Consider the following 27,589-nt stretch of genomic DNA (forward strand, 5'->3'; position numbering starts at 1 on the left):
ACTATCGTTTTTGGAAAGAATATTTTTTCAGAAAGATTTCGTTGCGCAAATTATTAAATGCCAAATTTGGTTATCGAATAAAATTGAGTTTCAACATCGAAATAATCATGTCATGGTTCGAATCAGGCCAATTGTTCAATTTTGAATTGAACAAGATAACTGCTGCCATTGTGGTGGCCATATTTACTGTTGTATATTTTATTTATAAACGTTATCGTCAATTAAATCGATATCAAAATATTGATGAAAATGGTAAAATGAATCATTTTATTCCGATTAATATCTAATTTTTTTTTCGTTCCAATCAAGAACTGATGATGGCCAAATTGAAAGCTGCACGTTTTAAACAACAAGAAACTTACAGTCAAATGATCAAAGAGCAAGAAGAGCAAAAAAAATTGGAAAAAACTGAAACACAAAAAAATTCTGATGATGGAAATAGTAGCGATAAGGAAACCACTTCACTTCGTGATTTTTTCCCATTGATGAATTCGGCAAATTCTTACTATCGACCAGTTAGAAAAAGGCCTTGTGGTCCATGTGGAGGCGGTGGTTGTGGATGATATCATTGTTGCAAGTTGTTGACTTGATGGCAATTTATTTATTCAGATAAATAAAAAAAGTTAACATTCAAATAAAAAAAACGATGTATAATGACTAAACAAATAATAATTTACAATTTAAAATGCATAAACATTCAACATTCATCATCATCCATGGTCCAAGTAATGAGACCTGGCTGTACGGAACGTCGAATATCAGGCAATAATGGATCATTGACAACTATTTCTGACATATGAGAGGTGGAATTTAATCGATTATTCAATAATTGATTTTTTAGATTGTCCATGTTGATATTGAGTTCTTTGAATGCGTTGAGTAGAAAAACGCCAATGATGGTCGTAGCGAATCCGCATAAATTACCAACTATATTTTCGATCGTCATCGATGTCCATTCACGAAACATTATTGCCGATGCAATCAATACAAATGATGTGAACAATACATAATAGACAGGTGTGACAATCGATGTATCAAATATGTCCAAGGCTTTGTTTAGATAATTCATTTGTATTGAGACGGTTATAAATAACGATAGTAACAATACCCAAAATAATGGATTGATTAATTGATTTTGTCCACTGAATGTTTGTCGTAGGCCGATGCCAAATCCTTTACAAGAAATCACAGACAATGAACCAATCAATGAACAAATCAGAATGTATACCTAATCAGCAAACAAGAAATGATCAATTAAATAGTGATTTTATGGGCAACTCTTTTATTGAAGACCTACCAGAACATTGGAATTACCATACCGTGGTGCGTACAGAACAACCAATATAATCGACGATATGATCACAAAACTTAGATATAGCAGGAATGCTGATCGTGCAAGCATCAACGAAATGTCATCCAACGTATCAACTTTGCCTTCTTTAGGTGCATGTAATACGATCACAGTCGATCCGATTATGGCTAATGAACAGCCAATTTTGGAAAAAATGTTGAGATTTTCTTTCAGGTATTTATGGGCCAATAGGGAACTAACCAGTACGCTTAAAGCTCCTAACGGTGTAACTAATGATGCTGGTGCAAATGCATAGGCAGTAAAGTTGGCCAATTCACCAATGCCCACTAAAATTTAGAATTTAGAATGATAGAATTTTCATAGGTTACTAAAATGCTAAAAAGATACATACTGAATATAAGACCCATCCACCAGACCCAATCCGTTAGATAGCCATAACCACCACGGCCGGCACGTAGACCACGATTAGATAAGCGAATGAGTCCAACTTTTTTCAATATAAAACTAACACCAATAAATAGACAAGATATAATGGCCAGTAAAACACCTATTAAAAATGATGTCAACATGGTATGAATAGAATCCAAATGTGATTACGTTTCATTCGAATATTTGAACATTTTGGAAATCCCACATCGAAATAACAATCACAGACAAATTCTCATTCGAATACGTATTCTATGAATCAAACCAAATTGATTAAATTCCAAATTGTTCCACGTGCATTTTTGTTTTGGACTAAATTTTGAGAACAGATTTTTTTGTGATAATTTTTTGTTATATTTTTCACTGACAAAATCAATGACTAGATACTCAAGAAAAAAAGGCAATTGTGCCCCAAATCGAAGCATCGGTAAACGATGCTTGAAAACTAAACATTATAAAAAAGATACGGATCAAATTCTTGAAGAAATTCGACGAAATATTGTAGATCCAGAACAAAAACGACCATTCGAAATGGTTGATAATTTACCGGCTCAAGGGAAAATTTTCTGTATAGAATGCGAGTAAGTTTCATTTTATCAATTTTCAATTTGTCCATCTTAATTTGTAAAATTTTCATAGTCGTTTTTTCATCGATCAATCCGTATTGAATGAACATAAACGAAGCAAACAACATAAGCAAAGGGTGAAAGAATTACGAATACCCGCTTATAGTCATAGGGAATCAGAACAAGCTGCTGGAATGGGTTCCTATATTCAGCCGACGACTTCAAAGAGCCAAATGGATATTGACAAATGATATAACAGTGTGATTTGGTTCATAGCCTTTCTATTTGTTGTTGAAAACAAAATTTTTGTAACTATATTTTTTCAACATATTTCACTTGAATAACAATTGATTATATAATGATGAATAAATGAAAAAAAAATTAATTTAAAATTTAAATAATTGTCAATGTAAATCAATGTCAATGTGATTAATTAATCAATACAATCACGTGATTAAATTTTACTCGGAATCTTCCCGGGAAATGTTTGAATGAAACCAAAAATAACAATAAAGGGGGCAGCAACTTGATTGATCGCGAGTGATATAGAGGGATATTGTTAAATGCCCCACCCGTTGTTGTCGGTTTCCATTGAAATATATAGACAATTAAAGTTGACGTTCAATTTTTATTTCCCTTTTATTGTGTCTTCTTTGTTTCCATTCACCCAATTTTAATCGCAAATTTATTCGATTTTGATTTGCATTTTGGTGTTTATCGTTTTTAAGCATTTATATATCTCGGTAATATTCAAGACTCAAAATTACAATGTGTAAGTGTTTAATGAATCATCGTTTATATGTTATTAATAATGATAATTTATATGATAATTTATTTATGACAATAGTTTCAAATTCCGTTGCAGAATTTCAAGACTTATTGACCAATCCTTTGGATAAATTTCTGGCCATTAGCAATGAAATTGGTGGCCTGGTTAAAGAACAATGCACATTGGTTCGTAAAGCATTGGATGCTCAATTGGATTTTTTACGTTTAGCATCACAATCGCAAAAACCTGCCGATTCCAAGTTATTAGAATTGCTTCGACCAACCTCGGATCTAATCACACAGATTATTGTAAGAATTTAGGAATGATTCTTTGATATTCATATCCAAATTATGTTTCCATTTCATTAAAAAGTCAATTCGAGACAAGAATCGAAAGGATGAACATTTCAATCTTTTATCATCAATCGCCGAAGGTATTGCCGCTTTAGGTTGGGTATCGGTAGTTCCAACACCGGCTCCCTACATCAAAGAAATGTCCGATTCGGCACAATTCTACACCAACAAAGTGTTGATTGCATATAAAGACAAAAATGCTCAAATCGTTCAATGGGCCAAATTATGGATTGAATTTCTTGGTCAACTACAACAATATGTTCGCCGTAATCATACCACCGGTTTGGTGTGGAATGCCAAAGGAAATGCATTAAATGGAGCAAATGGACCACCACCACCACCGCCTCCACCATCGGCCGATTTTTTCAACGATAATTCCACCAATTCAGCCAGTGGTAATCCAAATGACCAACGTGCAGCATTGTTTGCATCGATCAACAAAGGGACTGACATTACCAAAGGTCTTCGAAAAGTGACTTCCGAACAGCAGACACATAAAAATAGCTCATTACGACAGTCATCATTGGTACCGGACCGAAAATCAGACTCAATAGGTCAACCAACCTGCGGGAAAAACATACGAAAATTATGTCCAAAGCTATCATTGGAAGGCAAAAAATGGACTGTAGAAAATTATTTTGGCCGACGTGATCTTGTCATCGATGATACAAATATGACACAATCGATCAACATTTATAATTGTAATGAATCTGTTTTGACCGTCAAAGGCAAAGTCAATTTAATCACTGTGAATGAATGTCGAAAATTTTCCATAATTTTCGATAATGTTCTGTCCGTACTTGAATTTATTAATTGTCAGCGGGCACAAGCTCAGGTATGTAAATTTAAATTTTTCTATTCAATGCAATAAAATTACAATTATCTTTCTGACATTGCATAGGTGAATGGAGTGGTGCCTACCATTACAATTGATAAAACCGACGGTATCGAAGTATACCTATCAAATGAATCGCTTCAATGTGAAATTGTTACATCGAAGAGTTCGGAAATTAACATTTCAATTCTGAATGCTTCTGGCGATTATGTAAGTTTTTTATTATAACTTTTTAAATTTGATGATAAAACAAAAACTTTTTTGCTTTCTACCAGGTCGAACATCCATTGCCTGAACAATTTAAATCTGTATGGACTGGCAATAGATTTAAAACGGAAGCATTGGATGGATGAATATAAACGAATGTTTTTATCTTATTTTTTTCAAAACAATCAAACATGGGACCAATTATGAGAGTATTTAACAAATGAAATCCATGATGTATTTTATGTCACTATAAACAAACGGTATCAATAACAATTATTCTGATCAACCAGATTTTCTAATCTTAATTTGATTATTTGCTAAAATAAAATTAATTATTTACTATAAAAATCGTGGTTTTGTCAAAAAAAAAATTTTGCTTGAAACCGAATAAAATTAAAATGAATTGGTTCGTACTGATCATATGGATTGAAATTACTACACTAGCATGTCAATTATCATTTCGAATGGTTGAATTACGAAAAATGATTCCATTTTCTAATGTTTTGATCCCAACCAATCTGTCGAATACATTTTCATATTGTCAAACCGATAGTAATTTATCAGATGTTAATTTCGAACCATTATTAGAGTTACAAGCAATTAAAAACGATAGTTTGCTAACAATGATTGAGTCTGGTGGCCGATATAAACCACGCGGATGTCATGCATTACAAAATGTGGCCATTGTTGTACCATATCGAAATCGTAGTGATCAATTACAAATTTTTGTTCACAATATTCATAAATTTCTTACTGGTCAAAATCAAGTTCAATATCAATTGTTTATCGTCGAACAACGCGATCATAAGCAATTTAATCGTGCAAAATTACTCAACGTCGGTTTCAATGAAGCCATCCGTTTTAATAGTTTCGATTGTTTCATATTCCATGATGTGGAGCTATTACCATTGGATCTACGTAATCTATACTTGTGTTCTGATCAGCCGCGACACATGTCATCAAATATTGTTCAATTCGCTTATTTCTATGAAGAACTATTCGGTGGTGCCTGTGCGATCGAAACATCAATCGTATATGATGTGAACGGATTTTCTAATCAATTCTTTGGATGGGGTGGCGAAGATGATGAAATGCGATCTCGATTAGTACGTAAAGGATATCGAATACAGCGTTTTCCATCGGAAATTGCCCGCTATATAAAACTTCCACATCCTAAAGATAATTACAATGATCCGAATCCAAATAGATTTCGTTTAATTAAAGAAAGTGCTCAAACATCAGTCAATGACGGCCTGATTAATCTTGATTATATTCTGCGTCCAATAGTCGAACATTCGCTTTATGTTGTTATACCTGTCGAATTCTGAACATGTGTATATTTAAATTAAATAAATGATATATAAATAAAAAACCGCCAATTTGAATTTTCGAAAATAACGTACTATAAGAGCGGCGAATATCACTTTTTTTTACTGTGATTGAAAATTACATCTGATTTTTTTTGACGTTTCTCGATTTTTTTTTTCTTGAAAATCTCATCGCGAAATGGCATCCCATAAAAATACAGATGAATTCAAAATCTTAATCACATCAGATTGTCATTTGGGCCACAATGAAAAACACCCAATTCGTGGTGAGGATTCGTTTCGTACATTTGAAGAAGTTTTACAAGCAGCTGTAAATATGGACGTCGATTTCATTCTGTTGGCCGGGGATTTGTTTGATGTGAACAAACCATCAATACAAACGATGCGTCGAACAATGTCACTGATAAGAAAATATTGTTTTGGTGGCAATGGTTGTCAAAAGTTTTTGGTGAAAAATTTCAAAAATGCTAATTGTATTGATCCGAATTTGAAAGTGAAATATCCAATATTCACTATTCATGGAAATCATGATGATCCTGTTGGAATGAATTGTTCCTGTTGTTTAGATCTTTTCTCCGCTTCCGGTCTTGTCAACTATTTTGGCAAACAGGATAATGTGGAAGAATTATTAATCAAGCCAATCATATTCGAGAAAGGACAAACAAAAATTATTGTCTATGGATTTGGATCGATGCGCGAAGAACGATTGCATACATTGATTCAAAATGAACGGTTCAATTATCTTACACCAGATTTTGATTGTGATTCTCAAGAGGAATTGAAAAAATATCTAAAAATTTTGCTAGTTCATCAGAATCGTGTACCGAGACCTTTGACCAAACATCTTAATCCGTATGATTTAACTTCGTTACCAGATTTTGTCATATGGGGCCATGAACATCGACCTTATAAAGAGCCTGAATATTTTGAGCAGAATAACTTTTTCATCTTACAGCCAGGTTCGACAGTGGCTACATCACTTTGTGAAGCTGAATATGGTGATAAGTATTACTATTTAATGAAATGTTATTATGACGATGAACGTCAGAAGCCTCGGTTTAAGATTGAATCATTTCGTTGCGAAACGGTTCGGCCATTCGTGATGTCCACCATTGATGTCGATAGCTTGTTGTCCAAAAATGATTCATTTAAATCCTTACATCAACAACAACAGTTTTTGTTCTCTTTTTGCAAGTAGGTGTTTTACTTTTTTTCCAATTTTTAGTTATGTTTATATTTCTGTTTCAGAGATAAGGTCCAAACAATGTTAAGCGAGGCTCGTTGTCAATCGACTATGATCAATGATGATGGTGAGGCAAAGCCATTAATCCGTCTTCGTATCGAATATAGCGACAAAGATTTATTGTTTGATCGTCGTAAATTGGAATTCCATGTAAACAAATTGGTTGCCAACAATAACGATGTTGTACGATTCATTCGTAAACGTTCTAATCAAATGGACAGTGACTCGAATTCAGCTGGCCTTGACGATGGTGATGATGATGTGAATGGTTTTGTCGATATCATACGTGCAGCTGACATATCGAAAAAGTATCATCTCCCAACAATATTGATCAAACATTTCGATGAGGCCAATGATCGAAAACGTTTGACCATGTTGGATGAAAAATTTTTCATTGAAAAAGTCGATACATTAACTAAGAAAAATCAAACAGATAGTTTTAAAGATTTCACCGAAAACAGTAAACAAGCTATACGTTTTGTAACCGATATGGCCTTAGGTGATAATGAAAACTTTAAACTAGATGATCTCAAGGAAGAAATTCGATCGATTAAACAAAAAATCTTCAATGATCAAGAATATCGGTCACGATTTCAATGGATCACACGTGAACCATTTGTCAAACGACCATTCAGTTTACTACAGCAGAAATTATCAAATTTAACGGTCACTGGTAATCAATCATCGAATATTGGAAATACTGGCTCAAAAATAGATGATGATCCATTCTATGAGGACGATATCGATATGTTTGATGTGAACGATAAACAAGAAAAAATGTCGAAGACAAGTGATGAGAAAAAAAAATTTTTTGACATGAACACTACTGATAATGATAATAAAGATGAGTCTTTAGCATCAACTTCCCGTGGATTTGGAAAGCGGTATCGTGATCGTCAGAATCTCCGTGAAGAATCTAGTAAATTAAAATCACTGACATCATTTTTCGATATGAAAAATTTTGATGACAATGATGATCCGATGCAAATTGTTCGTTCTAGTAAAGATGACGATAAATCAAGCTCAAAAACATTTCCAAAAAAGAAAAAGGCCAAATTGATCAAAACCGTTGCCATAGAAGACTCTGATGAAGATGATGATTATCCTAGTCGTACGACTCGTAAAAGTCGAAATCGAAAATAACAGAACGATTTTCATAAAATGTTTTTTTTATTATATATTTTAATAATGAGAATTTATGTTTTTGATTTGTGTTGTGATAAAAATTTTTGATAAACGTTATCGAATGCTTGATCCATGATGGTCTGAAATTCTTTAGTCCATTTAGATGATGTTCGTGGTACATCCTGTAACAACGATAGTTTTGCCAATAAATATGTTCGAAATGTATCCTCCTGTTGCTTTTGTTGTTCGTTTTCACGTTGACGGCTTAAACGATTCAATTGACTATCTTTATCGGCTAATTGTTGCCATAATGTTTCTTCGCGACGATTTCTTGTTACTAATATTTCATTTTGTGTCCTTAATAAGGATATTATCGATGAAAGATTCACTGATTCACCAGAGATGAATTGATCGCCATCAACTTTTGGCTTTTTTGTTGAATTTTCTACGTCCGTCTCCGTATTATTATTATTATTGGACGAACGATTACGTTTTCGATTTTCCGGTGCGGCAGGTAATGGGGATGATTTGTTGTTAATATTATTATTATTTAAATTATTGTAGTAGATGATTTGACTTCGTTTATTCGAATTGATGGCTGGTTGTTGTTTGGTTGTCACCAATAATTTCGATTCTAATTCTTCTTCATTTGATTCATTTTCATCTTCATCAGGTGCTGGTGAATAAATAGTTTCACAGAAAAATTTTGGTAAATCTTCATCATCGACATCACCATCATCACCGGTTATATTGTACCCATCTTCTTCATCATCATTTTCACCAATTATTGGTAGTTGATTTTGATCATCATCATCCAAATCAATGGTACAATAATCAAATTGTGACAAATGATTTGCATTCAATTGCAATTCGCTTGAATTGTCTGTTTGTTCTGATGAATCTTCTTCCGAATTTAATAGCTGTTGATTATTAATATTATTACTTTTCGATGAATTATGATGTTGACGGTGATTAAATTTACCGTTAACCATCTTATGTGTTGATGATGCCAACAATGACATTGATCCATTACCATTATGATTGGCGGATGATTTGAAATTATTTATTTTAGTCACATGATGTTGTTTCGAGATCAGTGATAATTGTTGATGATAATCTGATTTTGATTTGATATTCTGTTGACTATTTTGCGCTATTACAGTATTCAAAAAAGATAACTGTGATGCCCATTTCCACGGTCTTGGCCTCTGACCACTGATTGTTGGCTTATTACTTTGTGAAATTTTCTTGAAATATTCTTTACGTAATATCTGCCATTTCCAGCGAATATCCTCGACTAAAAAAATTAATCAATAATAGTAATTATAATTAGTAAAGTGTAATAAATAATATAAATTGGAAAATTGAAATGCCTTGAGACTTACAACACAACCACATGCGCCCGGTGTATATATGAATGAACATTAATTAAATACACTTACCCGGAATAGATAATTGTTGTGCAATCTGTTCGAATGCAACGGCACGTGCAAGGCCATGAGAATATTCTGGATGATTTTTGTTCCATATTAATTCACATTTTTTTATCATTTCAATCATTGATAATAGTTCGTTGATGCTGAATTGGTGACGAGTACCATTCGTCGTTGATGTCGATTGTTGTTGTGATGTATTAAAATTACTACCATCTTCATTGTCAATTTCCATATTTTAATTTTTTTTTATTTTTTTCAAAAAATTAATACTAAACCAGTAACAATAAATTATGTGCTCAATTTTCATTGTAAAAATGTTTTCATCATCGCTTGATATCAGTACTCTGAGCCAAAAGCAAACTCGCACTGTCCACAATCAAATGGAATAGAGATGTGGTGGTGGTGGTGGTGGTGGTGGTGGGAGAAGGAGATGAGAGGCAGGAAAAAGTTGGAAAACAGTAGAGGAGAGGTTGGTAGATGAATTACCACTGGTGGTAGGCCGAGCTTCTAGACTGCCACCGCCAACGCCACCATCACCTCCAATAACAACCACCATCATCAATGGTTCATCAAAGATGACCACTAAAACCGAATATTATTTTGAAATTTGTCTGAAAAATATCTTTAAAAAAAAAATTTGAAATTTAAAATGTTGCTAGAAACCCATCATCGATACAAAATTCTTCATTCAAAATTGATCCATGCGAAAATTGTGATTTCAAAGAAAAAGAAATATTCTTGGAAAAAATTGTTTAAAAAAACTTTATAGAAAACAGTTACAGCTGTTTGTTGAGCGCTGACGTGACATAATTGGATTTTTAGATTTTCAGCAAATATAAACGGCTAAATCTATTATATCACCTGAATATTTTTATTTTAAAATTTTAATAATAAATTAGTAAAAAATGTTTGAAGATTATACCAAATCACTTTATATGGTATGTTTTATTAATTATAATTTATATGGTTTTAATTTAAATATATTCAAATTTAAACATCCAGGATTTTGATGGACAACGTCGTGCTGAAAGTTATTTCGAAAGAATTGTCGTTTTATCCAGTGTAAGTAAATGATCTTATTAATATGATGATCTCGAAACCATAAAAAACTAAATTTTGTACTAACTGCTTGCAATAGATTATCGGATTAATAGTTGGATATGCATATCAACTAATTTCATTGGCCATCATCATATTGGGTGTCGGTTTCGTACTATCCGCATTGGTAATTGTTAATTTAGTTTTGTTTATTTGAATTTGAATTTTCAACATCTTTTTTTTATTCCATTTCAGATAACCATACCACCATGGCCAATGTATCGACGTTGCCCATTAAAGTGGCAAAAACATGATCCAACCATGTTTGACGATTATACACCTGTTTCAGGTGATGAATGTCATCATCATCATCATCAAAATGAATCACAGCCATCAACGTCGGGACAACAACAATCGAAAAAAAGTTCAAAAAATAAAAACAATTAAGAAATGGGTCGATTAACCACGGGCACAATTTATTGTTGATTGATTGATTTTAATGGTTGGTTTTGTATTGTGAAACGTATTATTTTCCAAAGGCAAAAAGAGAGTGTTTTTATTTATGTGAAAAAAAAATAAAAATTGGCATAAACTCTTTTCTATTTGTTCATAACATAAAAAAAATTATCTATTGATCCACATTTTAAAATGGTTCAAAAGGATTTTGTAATTACCGAAATAGGTTTAGTCACAATGAGATACTTTGCATTTAATTGGAATGTTGTCACAATGGCAAATAGAAGTGATCCGTTATATATAGTTGATACGTTAAAAAATACCCTAAAATCGCGACTATAAAGCTGAATTTTTTTCCATGAAGTAGCAGCTATTTTAAAAAAACCATTTAACAAAATTTTTTGTGTACAAGACGCTTTTTATAATCGCGATTTTATGGTACATTTAAGTTTGCCATTGTGACTATGACGCTCACTGAAGATTTAAGTTCATCTGTTCATAAATATGTTCACATCAGCTATTTGTTTGTGTTTTCATTAGTTTGTTCTGCGTTTCAGGTAACGTGTTGTGTGTTTGTATTTTATTTATCCATTCGTCTGTTTGGATTGGATCCAAAATCCGACAAATTTTCTTTGATCACCTTGTCCATCAAACAAACAAACAAAATTTCAAAGTTGATGATAATAAATTTCCAATATCTTAAAAATTTGTTATAATCATTCGATTATATCATCTGATCTCTGGAATGAATTTCTGAATGTTTTTTTCCATGTCCCGGTGTTCTTTATGAACAAGCATCTTGACCTTTAAATATTACTCTGTGTTTATAAATATCGATTAAAGTTGATGTCATTGATCAATCACTATAAGTTTACCATTCATAAGATAATTTGGTAAGTCTTTTTTTTGTCTGAATCGAATATTTAACAATTACGAATTTCAATTTAGAATTATCCATCTGTTGTTCATTGGTGATCTATTCTATTTTCATAGAATTTCGCTCAAATAAATAATGATGGAACCATTCTGCTAATTTGACTACGTGTGTTTGTGAATCGAAAAAAAATTTCAACAAATACATCTTTATAACAATTGTACGGTAAGTGTTTTGATCATTTGTTTTTTGTTTTAAAAACAAATTCATAAAAAAGGGCAATTTTCCCTGCATTCTTGTCAATGTTTCAAATAATGGATTATAGATGGCTCCATTATTGTTAAGTGAGAATTTTTTTTTAAATTCTCGAATGCTACTTGTTGGAATTTTTAATCGAATTGATGTGTAAGTGTGTGTGTGAGGATTTCAATTTGAATAATTTTGTTTTGTTTTGTTTCGTTTCATTCGATTAGATTCCACGCATAAATTTTATGGAATATCATCTTAGAAAATTGCTTGTTGTAATGAGATATCATTACATTGTGAATTATATTATATGATGATGATTGACTGACATAGCAATTTGTTTTTCTTTTCGAATGTTTCATGAAAATCGATATTCGGTCGACCTGTTGCTTTTTCTATATTTATTGTCATCATGAATATATATAAAATAATGCTCTAATCAAATTCAAACAACATTCTCATGAATCATGAAACAATCATTGATTTTTTTTCTATATGGAAATCTTCATTTTTTTCTAGCTTTTCAGTGGTAGTGTGGTAATTATGTCATTTTTGTTTGTAAATGAATGATTATGATGAAGCTTATCCATTCGAGAGCGGAAAAATTTGTTTTTTTTTTTAAAACATCCCTTCCAAAATTATATATATGGTTTATATCGTTGGGTGGTGTCGGTCATGATGATGACGATGATGATGATGGCGAGAGATTATCCTATAATGATAATCTAGATATCGTTCCATCATCATTATCATCATCATCAACATTGATGATGATCACATCATCGCTTCTTGTAATCATCCTTTTCATTTGATTTTTTTTTTTTTTTTGGTCATTTTGTTGTTCTGGTAATTGGTCAACAGTTTCATCATGATGAAATGATGATGATTGATGGTATGATGAAAAAAAAAATTCCAAAAAGGAAGAAGAAGAACAAAAAATTTTGCATTCTGTTTGTATTCAATTGTATAATTATTGAAAAAAAAATTTTCATTATAATGAATGATTAGGTAACTTGAATTTGAAATGATAATAATGAATTGTTATTTTGTCCTTCCGTCAAGTTTTTTTTCAATTTTCATTCGAAACTATTTTAACTCAAATATATATAAATTTTAATTGTTTTGTGTCCCCACATTCTTAGCTTGTTTGTTTGTTCATTTCATTCGAATGATATTTTGACATCTGTGTATGTAGTGTATTTTTAAGGAATTTTAAAAATAAAATGCCCGTTTGTCAACAACAACAACAACAACCACAACAACAACAGCGTGAGCAAAGTTCAATTTTGTGATTTACGATGACATTTTCGTTTAATAGTTTTTAGAATCATTTTGGGAAATTAAATTTTTTTTTTTGCTCTTAGGATTGCCATTGACAAATGATTTTTGAGTTTTTTTTTTGTTTTGTTTCGTTCAACATTAACATCGGGTAATTTATATTTACAAAAGACAATATTGATTGTGTTTCTATCAACCATGTTTCATAGCCTTTTATGTATTTTTTTTTCTTTTCTTTTTGATTTGATGATTGACTGCCATGATCAATTGCATCATCAACATCAATGATGTGTGTGTGTTCGATCAATTTGTTAGATGAGTTGATCAACCAACCATTTTGTGTTGTTGTCGTTTTTTTTTCATATATGTCAATAATTAGAGTGATGATGAACAACAACAAACTAGAAGAAAAAAAAACGGTGAAACAATCAAATAGAAAGTTTACCTTTCCATTTGCATTTTTTCACTCTTTCAAATTGGCTATAACGTGATTTGCATATATAACAATCTTTGAATACAAATTTTTTAGACATTAATTTCATATATGTCTGGTAATTTGTTTCGGTTTCAAATTTCTATTGATAAAGATGTTTATTTGTAATGCAGTGCGTGTTTTTGTTTTACTTTTGTTTCTATAATAATAGCAATGTCTACGCGTGTTTCATTTTTAACACTCGGAAGTTTTTTTTTTTTTTTGGTTGTGCTACAAAAATCTTTACGTTTATTAGGTTATTGCCGAATTAATTCAGAATTCATAAGATTTATAAATACACATACAAATGTCATATAAAATAGGACAAAATGTATGTATTCTTATTTACTGGTGGTTTGTTACTAGGTTTCAGGATCAAACATTAACACGAAAAAAAAATGTTTAAAACAAAATACCATAGCATAGATTTAATCAAAAAAAAAAAAAAAAAAGAAAGAAAAAAAATCAGTCATCATGATCGAATCTCAGTTTGTTGTTGGTTTCAACGATTAACACTTTCAATGTTTGTCCGATGTTTCAATTAATGTATCACGATCATCAAATGTTCTATTTGGTCTGGTATGCACATAGAGAATACAAAAAAAAACCACAAAAGAGAGAGAGAGGGAAAAAAATTTTTGTTTCACAGTTTCATTATTATCGTCTTGATTGTATCGAATAGTTATATAAAGCTGTATAAAATGGATGATGATGATGATCTCAAGTTTCTCATTTATATGATTGTTATCGATACTTTGTTCACACACACACGCACACACTAATATTGAGTGTGAATAATCAGAATCTTTCTTCATTTAATGATCAACAGCTGTCCATGATGATGATGATGATGATGATTATCATCATCATCAAACGTTATGGATCAATCTAATCATTGAATCTCTATTGTTAATGGTGGTACACACACACGCACACACGATTGTTTCTTGACCATATTGTTCCTAAAAATGCTGGAACGATCGATTTTTTTAGGTTTGTTGATTGATTGATCTGTCATACATGATCTTGGGCGTATAATTCTAAATCGAAAATTTAAATTTGAATTTTTTTTTATATATAAGAATATGATTGTTTGTTTGCATGTTTTATTCGTTCTGGATCTGTTGAAAATTTAATGTTTAAAAAAGTGGACCATCATCGACCTTGACAGAACAACAAAACAACAACAACAACAACAGAAAAATCTCAGCTAATAATCGCCATGATCGCTACGGCATTGAAATATATAGCATCAGATTTTTTTTTGAATTTCTTTCACAACGAATTTTTGTTCATTATTTTCAAACAATCACATAACACAACACAAATGTGTGTGAAACATTTTTTCACTTTGTTTTCGATGAATGAATAAATGAAATTTAAAACGAAATTCTTATTGATTAGTTTATTATTGCTGCTGTTGTTGTTGTTGTTGCTGTTGCTGTTGGCTTTAGCCTCATCATCATGACATTGATCATTTTGAGATTGAATTGAATGGTCCAATTATCACGTTGAGAATAGAAAATTTTTTTTTTTTTGTAAAAAAAAATCTCTAATTAAAACGAATCGTCACCACCATCATTCTCAAGGTCATAATTTGATTCATGTTTTTTTTCTTTCTTTCTTTCTGAACAACAAAAAAAATCATGATTTTAATTTACCATCACACTATATGTGCATTCACCAAATTCAAATTAATTTTTATATTAGATTAGATTAGAATTATAAAATGATGATTAAATTGAATTGAATTGACCATTCTTATAGTTTGTAGTTGTTAGGTTTTCTTTTTGTGGTTAATTTTTTACCATTTCACTATGATGATGTTGGATTGTTTTTTTGTTTTTGTTTTTGATGATGATTGAAATTCATAATCATCTAATATGGATGGATGAATGTCGTGATTGATCTCAATGTAAATTTTTTTACGGGAGAAAAAAAAACATGCAAAATGAATATGCAGACTACTATTGCCAAAAATATTACAATTATTGACTATTATCATGGAATGTTTATTTGTTTGTATTGTTTGGAATTTTTTTTTCAAATTTTTTAAAAATTTATTTCTTTTTTTAAATGAAAAAAAATGAATATGACCTTTCTTCATTTTTTTTTTTTTTTTTAATAAATTTCGTGTTTGTGTGTGTGTGTGTTGATCAAACATTTATGAGCGTGAATCTTTTATGCTCTGTTTTCTTTTCATCTATATGTCACCTGTGTTTTTTTGTTCAACGAATTCAAAACCAATTTTTTTTAAAAGTCGGTTTAAGTCACGATAGTATACACGTATATGATGATCACACCGAGAGAGAGAGAGAGAGAGGAAAAAAATCATATTTCATTTATTTCATCCATCCGACAAATGATGATTATCATTATCATCGTCATCATAATCATCGCCAATAGAGATGATCATCTCTCTATCTCTCATATAGAAAATAAAATGAAAAGCAATATTTTAAAATCCATCCGTTATATGTTTAAAAAGTAAAAAAAAACTTTTCGTTTTTGTTGATTGTTTTTTTTTCTTTGCTTATGAAAAATCCAATTATATACATGTACAATTCATGTTCATATTTCGGATGTTTTCATCAATCAGTGAATCATTCAATCGATCATTAGATCGATACGTTTCCTTTGTTTTTGTGTGTGTGTGTGTGTGTGTTTGTGTTTGAATCGATCCTTGAATAACTTAAACGATAATCATCGATCATTGATGATTGAATGAATGTATTGTTGTATGATTCTGTCGTTGTTACCATTTCTCAATTACATTTATTTTTCATTTGATTTTATTTTAGGAAACAACAGAAAAAAAATAAATAAATAAAAACAAATCATGTCATCACATCATCATGGTGATGGCCATCAACATCAACATGACCATGGAATGATGACGATGATGACTACATCTTCGCCTACACCACCATCTACGATAATGCCCATTGTTGAGACTATTATCAATAGTAACAACAATGGACATCATCAACATGGATCACATGATGATGAATCGATGATGATGACGGCCGGTTCAATGGACCATATGGGCAAAATGTTTTTTCATTTTGGTTACGAACCCATCGTGTTATTTCAACAATGGTCAGCTGATTCGAATCTATGTAGGTGTTTGGTCTGATTTTTTTTTTTGTTGTTGTTGTTATTGTTTTATTCACGGATTCGTGAATTTATTATCAATATTCAATCTTTTTCTTTATTGTTTTTGTTTTAATTATGATTTATTCTAGCCATGTTTATGACGTGCTTATTCTTTTTTGTTATGGCCATCATTTATGAAATTCTCAAAGCATATCGTCGAATATTTTCTGCACGTTTAGTACGTTATACGCCTAATACTGCTACATCGATAAATGGACCAAGTGTTCAGATTATTCATGATCACAGTCATTGTGGTGGCGATGGTGATGGTGATGATGCTCATCATCGATCAGATTTAGTTGAATTAAAATCCGATGCTATTGAAAGTGTTGTTGATAATAAATTAGATTCTACAAATAAAAATGATGATCGGCCTGATTCAACATCAAAAATGGCCAAGTTTAATCATCCATCGTATGGTATGCGATCGACAACAACATCAGCCATGGATACTGAATCTGGTGGTGGTGGTTCAAGTAATGGTTCAAGCAATAGTTGTCAGGCATCCAGTGTTAATCCAATCGTAAGTTTTCCAATTTTTTTTTTGTTTCAATCAAACATCTTTTTTTCAAATTTACAATTTTTTTTCCTAGCTAACATTTAATAGTCCAAACACCATACCGTTGTTTGCATCCATACAGGAAATGTTTTCTCCAATGAATATTTATTCAACATTTCTTTATTCTTTACAAGTATTGTTTGCCTATTATCTGATGTTGGCATTCATGTTATTCAATGTTTGGATTTGTTTAGCCATTTTGGCTGGTGCAGCCATCGGACATTTTATTCTAGCCGAAAGAAATCAAACATTAACCGATCATAATGTTGAAGATTATTGCCATTAAACAAAAACAAAAAAAAACATTCAATAACAATAAATTTTATTGATGTTTGATGATGATCTTCAAGTTTTTTTAGTTTCGGATTATGTATACCAACGGTATTATTATTATAATAATGATGATGATGATGATGATGATAATTGATTATTTTTATGTTAAACATGCACAAAAAAAATCAAACAGTTGATTCAGAATATTTGATTCTATAGTTTTTTTTTTTTTTTTTGATTTCACAATTATTTCAAATTTTAATAAAATGAAAATGTTATTTCTTCAAAAAAAATATACTGAATTTTTGTATTCATTTTCAGTTTTTGACCACCCAAATCCACCATCAACAACAATGGTCAGCATCACCTGGTTGGAAATTGTTGTTTTTTTTTGTTGTGTTAGTTTGATAAATCTGAAAATCGACAATTTTTCCCATCATCATCATCATCATCATCATTCATGAGTTTGTGTCTACAGGACAATAATGATGATGTCTGATGAACAGACAGAAAAAAAGACTGGTAGCTTGTGTGATGGCGGCGGTTACTACTATTAGGATGGACTTGTCAAAATTGATGATGATGATGATGATGATGGTCGTCATTATAAATTAACAAAAAAAAAAAAATTAATTTGTTCATATTCCACACAGTTGATGCGGATGATATTCTTCACACAATCAATTTAAATTCATCATCATCATCATCATCGAAATGAAAATGAAAATTTCTTCACACATAATAATGAATATGTGCCTACTGAATCATCATTGAATATGAATTACACACTACTGTATGGTCTGGAAAATCATTTCAATGATCCATCATCATCATTTTATCGGACATTATGTGATAGTCAAAACACACATATATTCATTTGAAGATTGATGTAGCAAAGAAAGTAAAAAAAAAAAAATTCACGCCATTTCTTATTGAAAAGTGATGAAAAGCCAAAAACAGCAAAAAGAAAATAAATTCATTTGAAAACCGTTTGAAATGAATTGTTGTTGTTGTTGTTGTTGTCGAGAAGCGTTAATTGTCTGACTAATTTACTGCCATGTTAGTCAATCATTTCCTGGTTACAATCCATTGATGTAGCTTCTTATTGCACCAACAACAACCATTTGATAAATAACCAAAGGTAACAACAAACATGACCGTTTTTCTTTTTCTTTTTTTTTATTGGAACAACAAAACAAAACGTTTTAGATATTTCTATTTTTAGTTCTAGATCTACAATTCATCTTATCCTATGGTTTTAGTATACAACAGCAGCAACAATCATGTTTCATTTTTCGATGTTGAGACTAAGCGAAAAAAATCGTGTGGTTAATTGTTCATTATTCAATGGACTGTCTTTTTTTGTGTGTGTGTTGATGTTGGTTTGGTTTGTTGCCATTCAAAATAACAACCCGAAAATCATTCATTCATATTAACAACAACAACAACAGGCAATTCTCAATGTTTATTTGGTTTTTGAAAAACTTTTCCTTTCATTTTTCATTTTTTTTGCCTTTCTCCCTTTTTATCATCTAGAATCTAGATCATCATTCATTCATTACAATTGCAACATACAATACATATAATACCGACCATACAGTATGGCTTTAGTTTAATTTTTGATCGTGATTTACTCGTGATAGAAGCTTTTGTTCTCCCCTTCGTTCTTTACCTTATATAATGAGTTTTATTTTATTTCAATTTTTAAATTTGATCATTTTCCATTCATATTTATGTTATTCAATGAATCCATTGGCCAAATTGATGATATAATCTTTGTATTCAAATTGTAAATTTTTTTTTTGGTTTATTTCATAAATATCGATATTTATCTACTGCTGATCAAATACAACGATTTTTCCGATGAAGAAGAAAACAACATCATGATCAAGAATGGAACACGTCCGAAATTCCAGTAATCTGCACGGAATTAAAAATTGACCAAAAAAAATTTCATGTTTGGCTAATTAAACTAAAAAAAAAATATTTAGTGACACGCATCTCTCAACAACAAATGGATATTTCCTAACTCTTTGGATGAATATAAAGATTCTTTTCCATAATCTGGTTTCATAATAATCATAATTATGTCCATCATTATCATATCGTGTTATTCAACAATCAACAATCGACAACATCATCATCATCATCATGACATGATGACAAAAAGATGGATTTGTGTTAATTAGAATTAGAATGGTGAATGAATTTTTTTTATGTCTACTTGTTGTTGTTGTTGTTGTCATTTTATTTCAATGATGATGAAAGTTGACTTATTTCAACAAAAAAAAACAACAACAACAACAACAGGCCCATTTTAAACCCAAACAACAGAACAGATAGTAAAAAAAATTGCCTCGTTTCATTCACAATAATAATGATGATAATTATTTCAACGCCTACATAACATTTACAGCACACACACACATTCATTCATTCATTTGACAGGTATTAGGAAATTTATTTTTATTTTTTTTTTTCATTTAAAAAACAAGTTCATTTTTACTAAAAAAAATGTGCTTGTATTTGTATTTATAGGAGTTTTTTTTCTAAAAGTTCTGTAATTGAAATTCAGTTGACCCATAATTTTTTTTGTTTTTGTTTTATTGGTTATCATCATCATCATTATTATTATCGGTTTATCAATTGTGTGTGAAAAAAAAATTGATGAAATTGTACTGGTTTGCTATGAAATTCTTTAATTGAAAAAAAAACATATTAAATAATTCAAATAGGAATCTTTCATACCATTATATTAATAGTATGAACCTGTTTATTTTCATTTTTTTTTCGATGATGATGATGATGATGATAATAATCCGATTTATATTCAGACATCATCATTATTCAACTTTCACTTGCACTATATTGTTGTTTGTATTGCCCACAAATACCCCATTGTGGTCCGTATCGTCATCATTTCATCATTCATAATGATGATTGTGATGATGATCAAAAAAAAATTGTCGCCTAAATTTACCCATTTTCTCCCATCTCTCTCTCTCTCTCTCTCTTTCCATCCAAAACACACACACACGCACACACAATAATTCACCGGATTTTTTTTTATTTTTATTTATTCATAATGATTGTTCAGAATGTCCGATATGTATTCCTAAAATAACCACATATGATTTTTTTTTGTTTGTTTGTTATTTTCACTAAAATTTCTGTATTGGTCAAATGAATTTTATAATATATAGAGCGCAATATATTTACCGTTTGGGCAGTAATTTTTTCATTTGAATGAATAATGCTGCAACTATGATAAAGATCATCATCATCATCATCATAATTTATGGCCATTTTTTTCTTGAAAATGAATCATCATTTTTTTTTGGCCAAATGTGTAGATATATTGTGGTGTGATAATTTGATCCAGATATAATATATTAGTACAATAGTGATAACAAAAAAAAATCCGTAAAAAAAATCAGATAAATCATAATTAAATGTGTAATGGATAAATGGATTTCTATCTGATGACTTAATTATTGAGTGTTTTTTTGTTAGAAAACAATAATAAATTGATCAATTAAGTATTGATTGATTCACATTGAATACAATCATCATCATCATCATTATTATTGTTATATCTTGATGCATTTAAAATTGAATTACTTATTCACGAGTTACTTAAATTTCAACGAAAATAAAAAACAATATATATGATATCCGATGGGAATTAATTCATTTTTTTTTGTTTTGTTTTGTCAAAGTTCATTCATATTGTTCGTTGATCCATTGTTCCATATAACAATATATATCATATTTTAATCAAATGTAGATTGATAGATGAACATTTTTTGTTGTTGTTGTTGCCATTAACAACGATAATAAAATAAAATAATGACGATCAGAAAAGTGTTGTTGATCAGAAAAAAAAATTTACAAAAAAAAAAAAAAAAAATGCCAAACCATATCCAACATTGTTGTTGTTGTTGTGTTCATTGTCTCATTTTTTTTTTTTTTTTTTTTTTTGTTACAATATCAAGACATTTAGTGTTTTTTTTTCATCTACTGATTACAGGAAGACCAACAACCATGTAGTCAGTTTGTTAGTGGAAGTGAATAAATAAGTCAACATCAAAATATAACATAACATTTTATTCAGAAATAATGGTGTATGACATATATTTTTTTTTATTTTTTTTACCATGAAAAATATGACAATATGGCCAATGGCAATAAAAATGTAATATATGACCGGTTATCATCATCATCATCATCTGATGATGTATTGATATCGATCAAGAATAATAATATCAAATTTCATGAAACGGATCACTGGTCCAGAAACAACAACAACAACAACGTACTGCACTACATTGGATCGACATTATTATTATTATGATTGAGTCATTCTTTTTTTTATTATGAATCGTTCCCAACAACAACAACAACAACAACAACAATATTATTCAGTTTAATATTCAATTTGTTTCCCATACACAAATTATGTTTGTGAACATCATCATCATCATCATCATAGTGATCATTTTCTTATTGATCTGATTCGAATTAGATTTGATCTATTTATCATCAAAATATAAGTAGTTCCTCATCATCATCATTATAATTTTTTTTTTGATTACCGATTGATTCTTTTTTAATTGGAGTCCATAATGATTGTGTGTGTATCGAATTGATATTGAATGAAATAGTGATAGTTGGTGCCATACTTGCCATTTGTTCGTTTTATCTTTTTTGATGATGATGGCCAAAGTGATTTGTTGTTGTTGTTGTTGTTCAACTAATACATATTTTGTTGTCGGCTGCCGACATAACACAACACAAAACAAAACAATAATCCGGAAAAATAAATGATTTTTTGTGTGATGATGATGATGATGGCTGATAATGAAGATGTTACAAACACACACACACACACATGTTATACAATATATAATGATGATGAAGATTCGGTCAAAGAAAAAATAAATGATGATGATAAGGATGTTAAAATATCGTTTATTAAAAATGTTCCAAGATGTTTTTTTTTATTCTTCTTCGGTTTTTTCATTGTTTTTGTTTTAGTTTTTGTTCATCAGTTCATCATACAATAATAATCAACAATTTCGAATCGTGTAAATGAAAATTAATAAATGAGTAAAAAAAATCTTAAGTTGTGTTTATCTATGAAATTACTATTTTTTTTTTCTATTCTTTTCTATTTACACCCAAATGGTATTTGTTTTCAATAATAAATATAATTTTGATTGCTCACAAGAATGTTTGGATACAAATTTTCAATTTTTTTTTTTAAATAAAACTTTTATTACTTCATTCCTGATGTAAACAAAACAAACAAAAAAAAAATTTGAATACAATGATTTTAGTATTGGTCAGTGGTCTTGTGTGTTATGTTTGTGCTTTTTTTTCTTATTTTTCACTTAACAAAATTGTGATGATAATGGATTTGATAAAATTGATTTTTTTTTCTCAATTTTTTTTTGCTGTTTGTCTGTGTTACCATCAACAACAACAATAACAAGTTGCCAGTATCGATCGAAAGTTTTATCGAAATCGGTCAAGTTTTTTTCGATGCTTCAAAAAAAAATTGATTTCGATGTTGAAATATTGTTAGAACAACTGACATATTCAGATCATCAAACAACATTTTGAACAAAATAATAAAATGTATGTGTTTGTGTATGTTCCAAACAAACAAAAAAATGCATTTCCATTTAAGTCAAGTTAAATTCAACAACAACAACAGGCCCAAAAAAAATTGTTGATAAAATCTAAATTGATGAGCAAAAAAAAAAAATTTTGTTTTTTTTTGTTCCCTTCAAAAAATAATGTTGACCGAGCATTTCAAAAATGTTATTCGCAAGTTATTGATTGCCAATGGCCACTTGTGTATCGGTCACCGAAAACAGACCAAGTCGAAGATTGATTTGATTAAATAAATCACCAGAACAAGTAAAAAAAATAATAAAAAATCCAATGCCATGTCAGTCATCATTGATCATTATTGGTTTTCTTTTGTATTCAAATATTTCATCGAATAATGATTATCAAACACAAGAAAAACATGGAAAAAAATGAATTTTTAATTCAAAGACGCCTCCAATTGAAATTCATTTCATTTATTTATATGGAAAAATGAATAAAATGAATATTTGTTGATTCATCAATTGGTCAAATGATGATAAAATGTGTCGATCAGATCGATCAATCAATCGATTCTTGACCATCAATATTGTTGGCTACTATTTTTTGACGTTTTTTTTTCTTCGGTTTAGTTGTTGATAAATTTGACCATCATCATTATCATCACCATCACCATCATCATCATCATCATAATGATCAAGCAGCAGTTTATTTAGCTCAAAAAAAAGCTCTATTTTCGGCCACATAAACACATCACATTATTCGAATGGTCAATTATTATTGTGATGATGGTCACTTGGTTGGTGGTCGCCCTATTATCATTCAAAGAAAAAAAAACGGAACTCGCCCTTTTTTTCATGTGTTGACTCTTGTTTGAATTTTTGTTGATGCTAAATTCAAACAAAACAGGCATTACAAATTACTCAAACGGTTGGATAGGAAAAAAAAGTAAATCTGAATATTTTATACGTAGGATGTTGTCATTGTTTTTTTTTTTTACCGACCCCATGAATGAAAAGAAAGCAAAAAAAAAAAAAAAAAAAAGAAAATTCTCCAACATTCAAGCTAAAAAGCAAATACACGATAATATAACGAGATAATCGTAAATTTGGAAGAAAAAAAAACAAAAATTTTTTTTTATTCACCATTTTCAACAACATCAACAAACAGTAAACCAATTGAATTTCCATATCCGTAATAGAAAAAAAAATTCATCTATTGACCAAACAGACACACGAATTACAGAACAAATTTTTTTTGTTTTCCTCTTGACATCAACTATCACTATTTTTGATCTTTTTAAAAAATATTTGCCTACAACAATCGTTCCATTCTTTTTTTTTTTTTTTGTTGAAAAAATATAAAAATTAAAGTACAAGCAAATTGTGCCCGATAACCGAAAACCGGATTGCATTTCCGTATCACATTAATCATGATGATGCTTTTTACTGAATATTTTTTTTTTCATTCCTTAATGAATGTGTGTGTGTTTTTTTTTTTTTTTTTGGTAAACTCTCTTTTCAACAGTGGAAAAAAAAACAAAGTGAAAAAAAATCACATAAATCGATTCGTTTATATTAGTATGTGTCGAATGTTTGATTGGTGTCATCGATTGATATGTTGATATGTTTGAATTTTTTTTTTGCTGTTTTTTTCATCATCATCATCATCATCATAATAATAATAATTTACGTCTTAAGTGTAATGTATTCTCATATATAAATTCATCAGATATGAGAAAAACATATGGCCGAAAAGTTATGAAATCTATTTTGTTATCGCGTTTACATTAAACAGGATGAGAGACATACATACATCATCATCATCATCATGATTCTTGATTTTAATCGATTGATTGTGATCGAAATATTTGTCTGTCTTTTTTTTGTTTGTTTGTTTGCTTGCTTGTTTGTTTGTTTATTTGATTGAATAAGCACACATTTGTTTTGTTTTTTTTTTTTTGCATGCAAATGCATTTTGTTATTGATGATGACTTGTTATGATATTTATGCAAATTTCTTCATACAATTTTCACACGAATATATCATATATATACAAAATGAAAAAAAAACAGGGTTGATCATTTGTGATTTCATTTTTGTTTGAAGCCTACTTAAATCGTGTGTGATATGGATACGATGATGATGATGATGATGATCATCACTATCATTATTATGATTACTTACAAAAATATTGACAAATATTGCAAACACTAACTATATGTAAATACATATATAATTTTCATAAAAAGATATCATAATTACGTTCATATATGAATCAGTCCGTTGTGTTTTTTTTTTTTTTTTGTTCGTGGTGAATAAAGAGAAAAAAAATCGATCAATCAATACAATGATACGGAAGATTATTTTTACATCAACAACAACAACAACTTGACCATAATATCTTGGTAGTAGTACATAATAGTTGGACATGGGAGAAATTTTTTTTTTTTTTTGCACCGTATATTCTAGGCGTGTGCTTTTTATTTTATTTGTTGGTTACAATAATTCAATCTAGTGGATAGTGGGAAAAAAAATCTGATTCAATCTTTGAAACATTGTGTGGTACATTTCCAATTTTTCTTTTTTCTCATAATCCAATTAACAGCAGCAGCAGCAACAACAACAACAACAACAAAATAGACTTCAACACTTTTTTGGCCACAAAATCTACGATCATGACTGCCATCATAATGTAATTGCTGGTGCTTTGATTAATTGACTTTATATATATAAATCGATGTTGTTATTGTAAGAAAAGAAAAAAAAATAATGGATTAGATTTCTATTCAATTTTATTGTTTCTTTTTGGCCTGTGTGCATTTAAATTGATTAAAAATGGAATACAATTGATTAATTAATGGGTGAAATATTCATTCATTAATTAATCAAAAACCATACACGTAAACATGATGATGATGATGATGATGATGAACAAATTCACAACCACCCGCATTAGCCGATGTCCATTTTAAGCCTTTTTTTGTGGTATTCCTTTAATCAGTTTTTTTTAAAGCAAGAGTAACCATCCATTGTAAGAAATATTACCCACACACACACACACACACACACACATACAAAAGCATGACAAGATAATTATTAATACCGACTACTACTTTGTATCTATATAAAGTTTGTTTTTTTTTAAATGAAGGGGATTTTTTTTCTCGCATCGATTGATTGATTGATTGATGAGCGAGTTTGATCAATTTTGATAATCGGAAAAAAAAATTTTCTTTTCGGGTCAATTAGATTTTCTTTTCAAATCGAGATGCGCACTCACACACACACACAAAAGAATTCTTTATTTTCATATTGGTAGACAGAAAAAAAAATTAATTACATCTTTCGTTCCAGCTCGCACGGGTATTTCACACACCGGGTTTACCGTGAAAAAAAACAACACAAAATTAAATTTCCCAAACAAAAAATAATCATATTTTTTTGTGAACCAATCGATAATGGATTGTGTGAAAAACCACAAAATTGTTTTCATGGAAACATCATCATCATATCGATGATCAAATTGATGAATGAAATTTGTTTTTTTTATTAATTTCTAACCAAAATAATGATAAGAAATTATTTTTATACATACACACACACCAATGACACCCTGAAATAAAAAAAAATGGTAAGGTCATTGGTTTTTCTTCTCCACTTTCATTTCAGACATTGACATTTGAAAAAAAGCTCAATTTTGCCTGAATAACTTGTTAGAAAATTTTGTTTCCACTGAAAAAAAACAACAAAATTAAAAAAAAATTTACAGATATATCTCGGTTATATTTAAGGTTTTTTTAATGAAAAAAAAACAGGTCCAGTTTTACATTTGAATACAAGTTGACGGAGAATTTTTTGTTTTATTTGGCTTGTGAGCTAGAGTTTTTTTTATGTTGTTGTTCTTGTTGTTGTTGTTGTTGTTGTTGTTATTGTTGATTAATTGATTAGTACCTGTAAGATTTTTGTTTTTGTTTTTTATTTTTGGAAATGGCTACAAATGAACAACAACAAGTTTTGAG

General features: G+C 29.9%; 9 protein-coding genes across 11 annotated transcripts; 7 read left to right on the forward strand and 2 right to left on the reverse strand.

Annotated features, from left to right (window-relative positions):
• Nucleotides 1-51: 51 nt before the first annotated feature.
• LOC124494938 (uncharacterized) lies at nucleotides 52-644 on the forward strand. The gene is made up of 2 exons (XM_047058226.2): nucleotides 52-252; nucleotides 310-644. The coding sequence occupies exons 1-2, from the start codon at nucleotides 108-110 to the stop codon at nucleotides 561-563; spliced, it is 399 nt and encodes a 132-aa protein (XP_046914182.1). The 5' UTR covers nucleotides 52-107; the 3' UTR covers nucleotides 564-644.
• On the reverse strand, nucleotides 582-1,994 carry spict (magnesium transporter spict). Its single transcript, XM_047058222.2, has 3 exons — nucleotides 1,704-1,994; nucleotides 1,298-1,638; nucleotides 582-1,228 (listed from the first exon to the last, which is right to left on the reverse strand). The coding sequence occupies exons 1-3, from the start codon at nucleotides 1,879-1,881 to the stop codon at nucleotides 698-700; spliced, it is 1,050 nt and encodes a 349-aa protein (XP_046914178.1). The 5' UTR covers nucleotides 1,882-1,994; the 3' UTR covers nucleotides 582-697.
• Nucleotides 1,995-2,004: 10 nt separating this feature from the next.
• Nucleotides 2,005-2,687, forward strand: LOC124494939 (uncharacterized). The gene is made up of 2 exons (XM_047058227.2): nucleotides 2,005-2,319; nucleotides 2,378-2,687. Exons 1-2 carry the CDS (start codon nucleotides 2,114-2,116, stop codon nucleotides 2,553-2,555), a joined length of 384 nt encoding a protein of 127 aa, XP_046914183.1. The 5' UTR covers nucleotides 2,005-2,113; the 3' UTR covers nucleotides 2,556-2,687.
• Nucleotides 2,688-2,854: 167 nt separating this feature from the next.
• LOC124494932 (adenylyl cyclase-associated protein 2) lies at nucleotides 2,855-4,816 on the forward strand. The gene is made up of 5 exons (XM_047058220.2): nucleotides 2,855-3,076; nucleotides 3,152-3,381; nucleotides 3,446-4,261; nucleotides 4,328-4,471; nucleotides 4,537-4,816. The coding sequence occupies exons 1-5, from the start codon at nucleotides 3,073-3,075 to the stop codon at nucleotides 4,612-4,614; spliced, it is 1,272 nt and encodes a 423-aa protein (XP_046914176.2). The 5' UTR covers nucleotides 2,855-3,072; the 3' UTR covers nucleotides 4,615-4,816.
• A 50-nt stretch (nucleotides 4,817-4,866) lies between these two features.
• On the forward strand, nucleotides 4,867-5,819 carry LOC124494937 (beta-1,4-galactosyltransferase 1). Its single transcript, XM_047058225.2, has one exon. The coding sequence runs from the start codon at nucleotides 4,867-4,869 to the stop codon at nucleotides 5,794-5,796; it is 930 nt and encodes a 309-aa protein (XP_046914181.2). The 3' UTR covers nucleotides 5,797-5,819.
• Nucleotides 5,820-5,890: 71 nt separating this feature from the next.
• On the forward strand, nucleotides 5,891-8,389 carry LOC124494941 (double strand break repair nuclease mre11). Its single transcript, XM_047058229.2, has 2 exons — nucleotides 5,891-6,990; nucleotides 7,045-8,389. Exons 1-2 carry the CDS (start codon nucleotides 5,975-5,977, stop codon nucleotides 8,180-8,182), a joined length of 2,154 nt encoding a protein of 717 aa, XP_046914185.2. The 5' UTR covers nucleotides 5,891-5,974; the 3' UTR covers nucleotides 8,183-8,389.
• LOC124494931 (uncharacterized) lies at nucleotides 8,191-10,289 on the reverse strand. The gene is made up of 2 exons (XM_047058218.2): nucleotides 9,607-10,289; nucleotides 8,191-9,461 (listed from the first exon to the last, which is right to left on the reverse strand). The coding sequence occupies exons 1-2, from the start codon at nucleotides 9,830-9,832 to the stop codon at nucleotides 8,236-8,238; spliced, it is 1,452 nt and encodes a 483-aa protein (XP_046914174.2). The 5' UTR covers nucleotides 9,833-10,289; the 3' UTR covers nucleotides 8,191-8,235.
• Nucleotides 10,290-10,389: 100 nt separating this feature from the next.
• On the forward strand, nucleotides 10,390-11,236 carry Spase12 (Signal peptidase complex subunit Spase12). The gene is made up of 4 exons (XM_047058228.2): nucleotides 10,390-10,538; nucleotides 10,603-10,662; nucleotides 10,739-10,825; nucleotides 10,894-11,236. The coding sequence occupies exons 1-4, from the start codon at nucleotides 10,506-10,508 to the stop codon at nucleotides 11,083-11,085; spliced, it is 372 nt and encodes a 123-aa protein (XP_046914184.1). The 5' UTR covers nucleotides 10,390-10,505; the 3' UTR covers nucleotides 11,086-11,236.
• A 378-nt stretch (nucleotides 11,237-11,614) lies between these two features.
• Nucleotides 11,615-18,245, forward strand: LOC124494936 (uncharacterized). Of its 3 annotated transcripts, none has more exons than XM_075729111.1 (5): nucleotides 11,615-11,987; nucleotides 12,043-12,193; nucleotides 16,766-17,083; nucleotides 17,210-17,643; nucleotides 17,714-18,245. In XM_075729111.1, exons 3-5 carry the CDS (start codon nucleotides 16,804-16,806, stop codon nucleotides 17,963-17,965), a joined length of 966 nt encoding a protein of 321 aa, XP_075585226.1. In that variant the 5' UTR covers nucleotides 11,615-11,987; nucleotides 12,043-12,193; nucleotides 16,766-16,803; the 3' UTR covers nucleotides 17,966-18,245. The 3 variants fall into 3 exon arrangements, with proteins under 3 accessions (XP_075585226.1, XP_075585227.1, XP_046914179.2); XM_075729112.1 differs by having other exon boundaries at nucleotides 12,088-12,193; nucleotides 17,714-18,112; XM_047058223.2 differs by lacking the exons at nucleotides 11,615-11,987; nucleotides 12,043-12,193 and adding an exon at nucleotides 16,630-16,702 and having other exon boundaries at nucleotides 17,714-18,113.
• The last annotated feature ends 9,344 nt before the right edge of the window (nucleotides 18,246-27,589 follow it).

This window comes from Dermatophagoides farinae, chromosome 3, assembly GCF_024713945.1.
Source record: "Dermatophagoides farinae isolate YC_2012a chromosome 3, ASM2471394v1, whole genome shotgun sequence".
NCBI lineage: Eukaryota > Metazoa > Arthropoda > Arachnida > Sarcoptiformes > Pyroglyphidae > Dermatophagoides > Dermatophagoides farinae.

Excerpts from the sequence above, each read along its gene's own strand:
- LOC124494938 (XM_047058226.2), top strand. The coding sequence starts at position 108 with ATGTCATGGTTCGAATCAGGCCAATTGTTCAATTTTGAATTGAACAAG. Across the intron at positions 253-309 it reads TCAAAATATTGATGAAAATG|AACTGATGATGGCCAAATTG; the intron begins GTAAAATGAATC and ends GTTCCAATCAAG.
- spict (XM_047058222.2), bottom strand. The coding sequence starts at position 1,881 with ATGTTGACATCATTTTTAATAGGTGTTTTACTGGCCATTATATCTTGT. Across the intron at positions 1,639-1,703 it reads GTGGATGGGTCTTATATTCA|TGGGCATTGGTGAATTGGCC; the intron begins GTATGTATCTTT and ends TCTAAATTTTAG. Across the intron at positions 1,229-1,297 it reads ATGGTAATTCCAATGTTCTG|GTATACATTCTGATTTGTTC; the intron begins GTAGGTCTTCAA and ends TTTGCTGATTAG.
- LOC124494939 (XM_047058227.2), top strand. The coding sequence starts at position 2,114 with ATGACTAGATACTCAAGAAAAAAAGGCAATTGTGCCCCAAATCGAAGC. Across the intron at positions 2,320-2,377 it reads ATTTTCTGTATAGAATGCGA|TCGTTTTTTCATCGATCAAT; the intron begins GTAAGTTTCATT and ends AAATTTTCATAG.
- LOC124494932 (XM_047058220.2), top strand. Across the intron at positions 4,262-4,327 it reads GTCAGCGGGCACAAGCTCAG|GTGAATGGAGTGGTGCCTAC; the intron begins GTATGTAAATTT and ends GACATTGCATAG. Across the intron at positions 4,472-4,536 it reads TGAATGCTTCTGGCGATTAT|GTCGAACATCCATTGCCTGA; the intron begins GTAAGTTTTTTA and ends GCTTTCTACCAG.
- LOC124494937 (XM_047058225.2), top strand. The coding sequence starts at position 4,867 with ATGAATTGGTTCGTACTGATCATATGGATTGAAATTACTACACTAGCA.
- LOC124494941 (XM_047058229.2), top strand. The coding sequence starts at position 5,975 with ATGGCATCCCATAAAAATACAGATGAATTCAAAATCTTAATCACATCA. Across the intron at positions 6,991-7,044 it reads TTTTTGTTCTCTTTTTGCAA|AGATAAGGTCCAAACAATGT; the intron begins GTAGGTGTTTTA and ends TTTCTGTTTCAG.
- LOC124494931 (XM_047058218.2), bottom strand. The coding sequence starts at position 9,832 with ATGGAAATTGACAATGAAGATGGTAGTAATTTTAATACATCACAACAA. Across the intron at positions 9,462-9,606 it reads ACAACAATTATCTATTCCGG|TCGAGGATATTCGCTGGAAA; the intron begins GTAAGTGTATTT and ends TAATTTTTTTAG.
- Spase12 (XM_047058228.2), top strand. The coding sequence starts at position 10,506 with ATGTTTGAAGATTATACCAAATCACTTTATATG. Across the intron at positions 10,663-10,738 it reads GAATTGTCGTTTTATCCAGT|ATTATCGGATTAATAGTTGG; the intron begins GTAAGTAAATGA and ends TGCTTGCAATAG. Across the intron at positions 10,826-10,893 it reads GTTTCGTACTATCCGCATTG|ATAACCATACCACCATGGCC; the intron begins GTAATTGTTAAT and ends ATTCCATTTCAG.
- LOC124494936 (XM_075729111.1), top strand. The coding sequence starts at position 16,804 with ATGTCATCACATCATCATGGTGATGGCCATCAACATCAACATGACCAT. Across the intron at positions 17,084-17,209 it reads GTCAGCTGATTCGAATCTAT|CCATGTTTATGACGTGCTTA; the intron begins GTAGGTGTTTGG and ends GATTTATTCTAG. Across the intron at positions 17,644-17,713 it reads CATCCAGTGTTAATCCAATC|CTAACATTTAATAGTCCAAA; the intron begins GTAAGTTTTCCA and ends TTTTTTTCCTAG.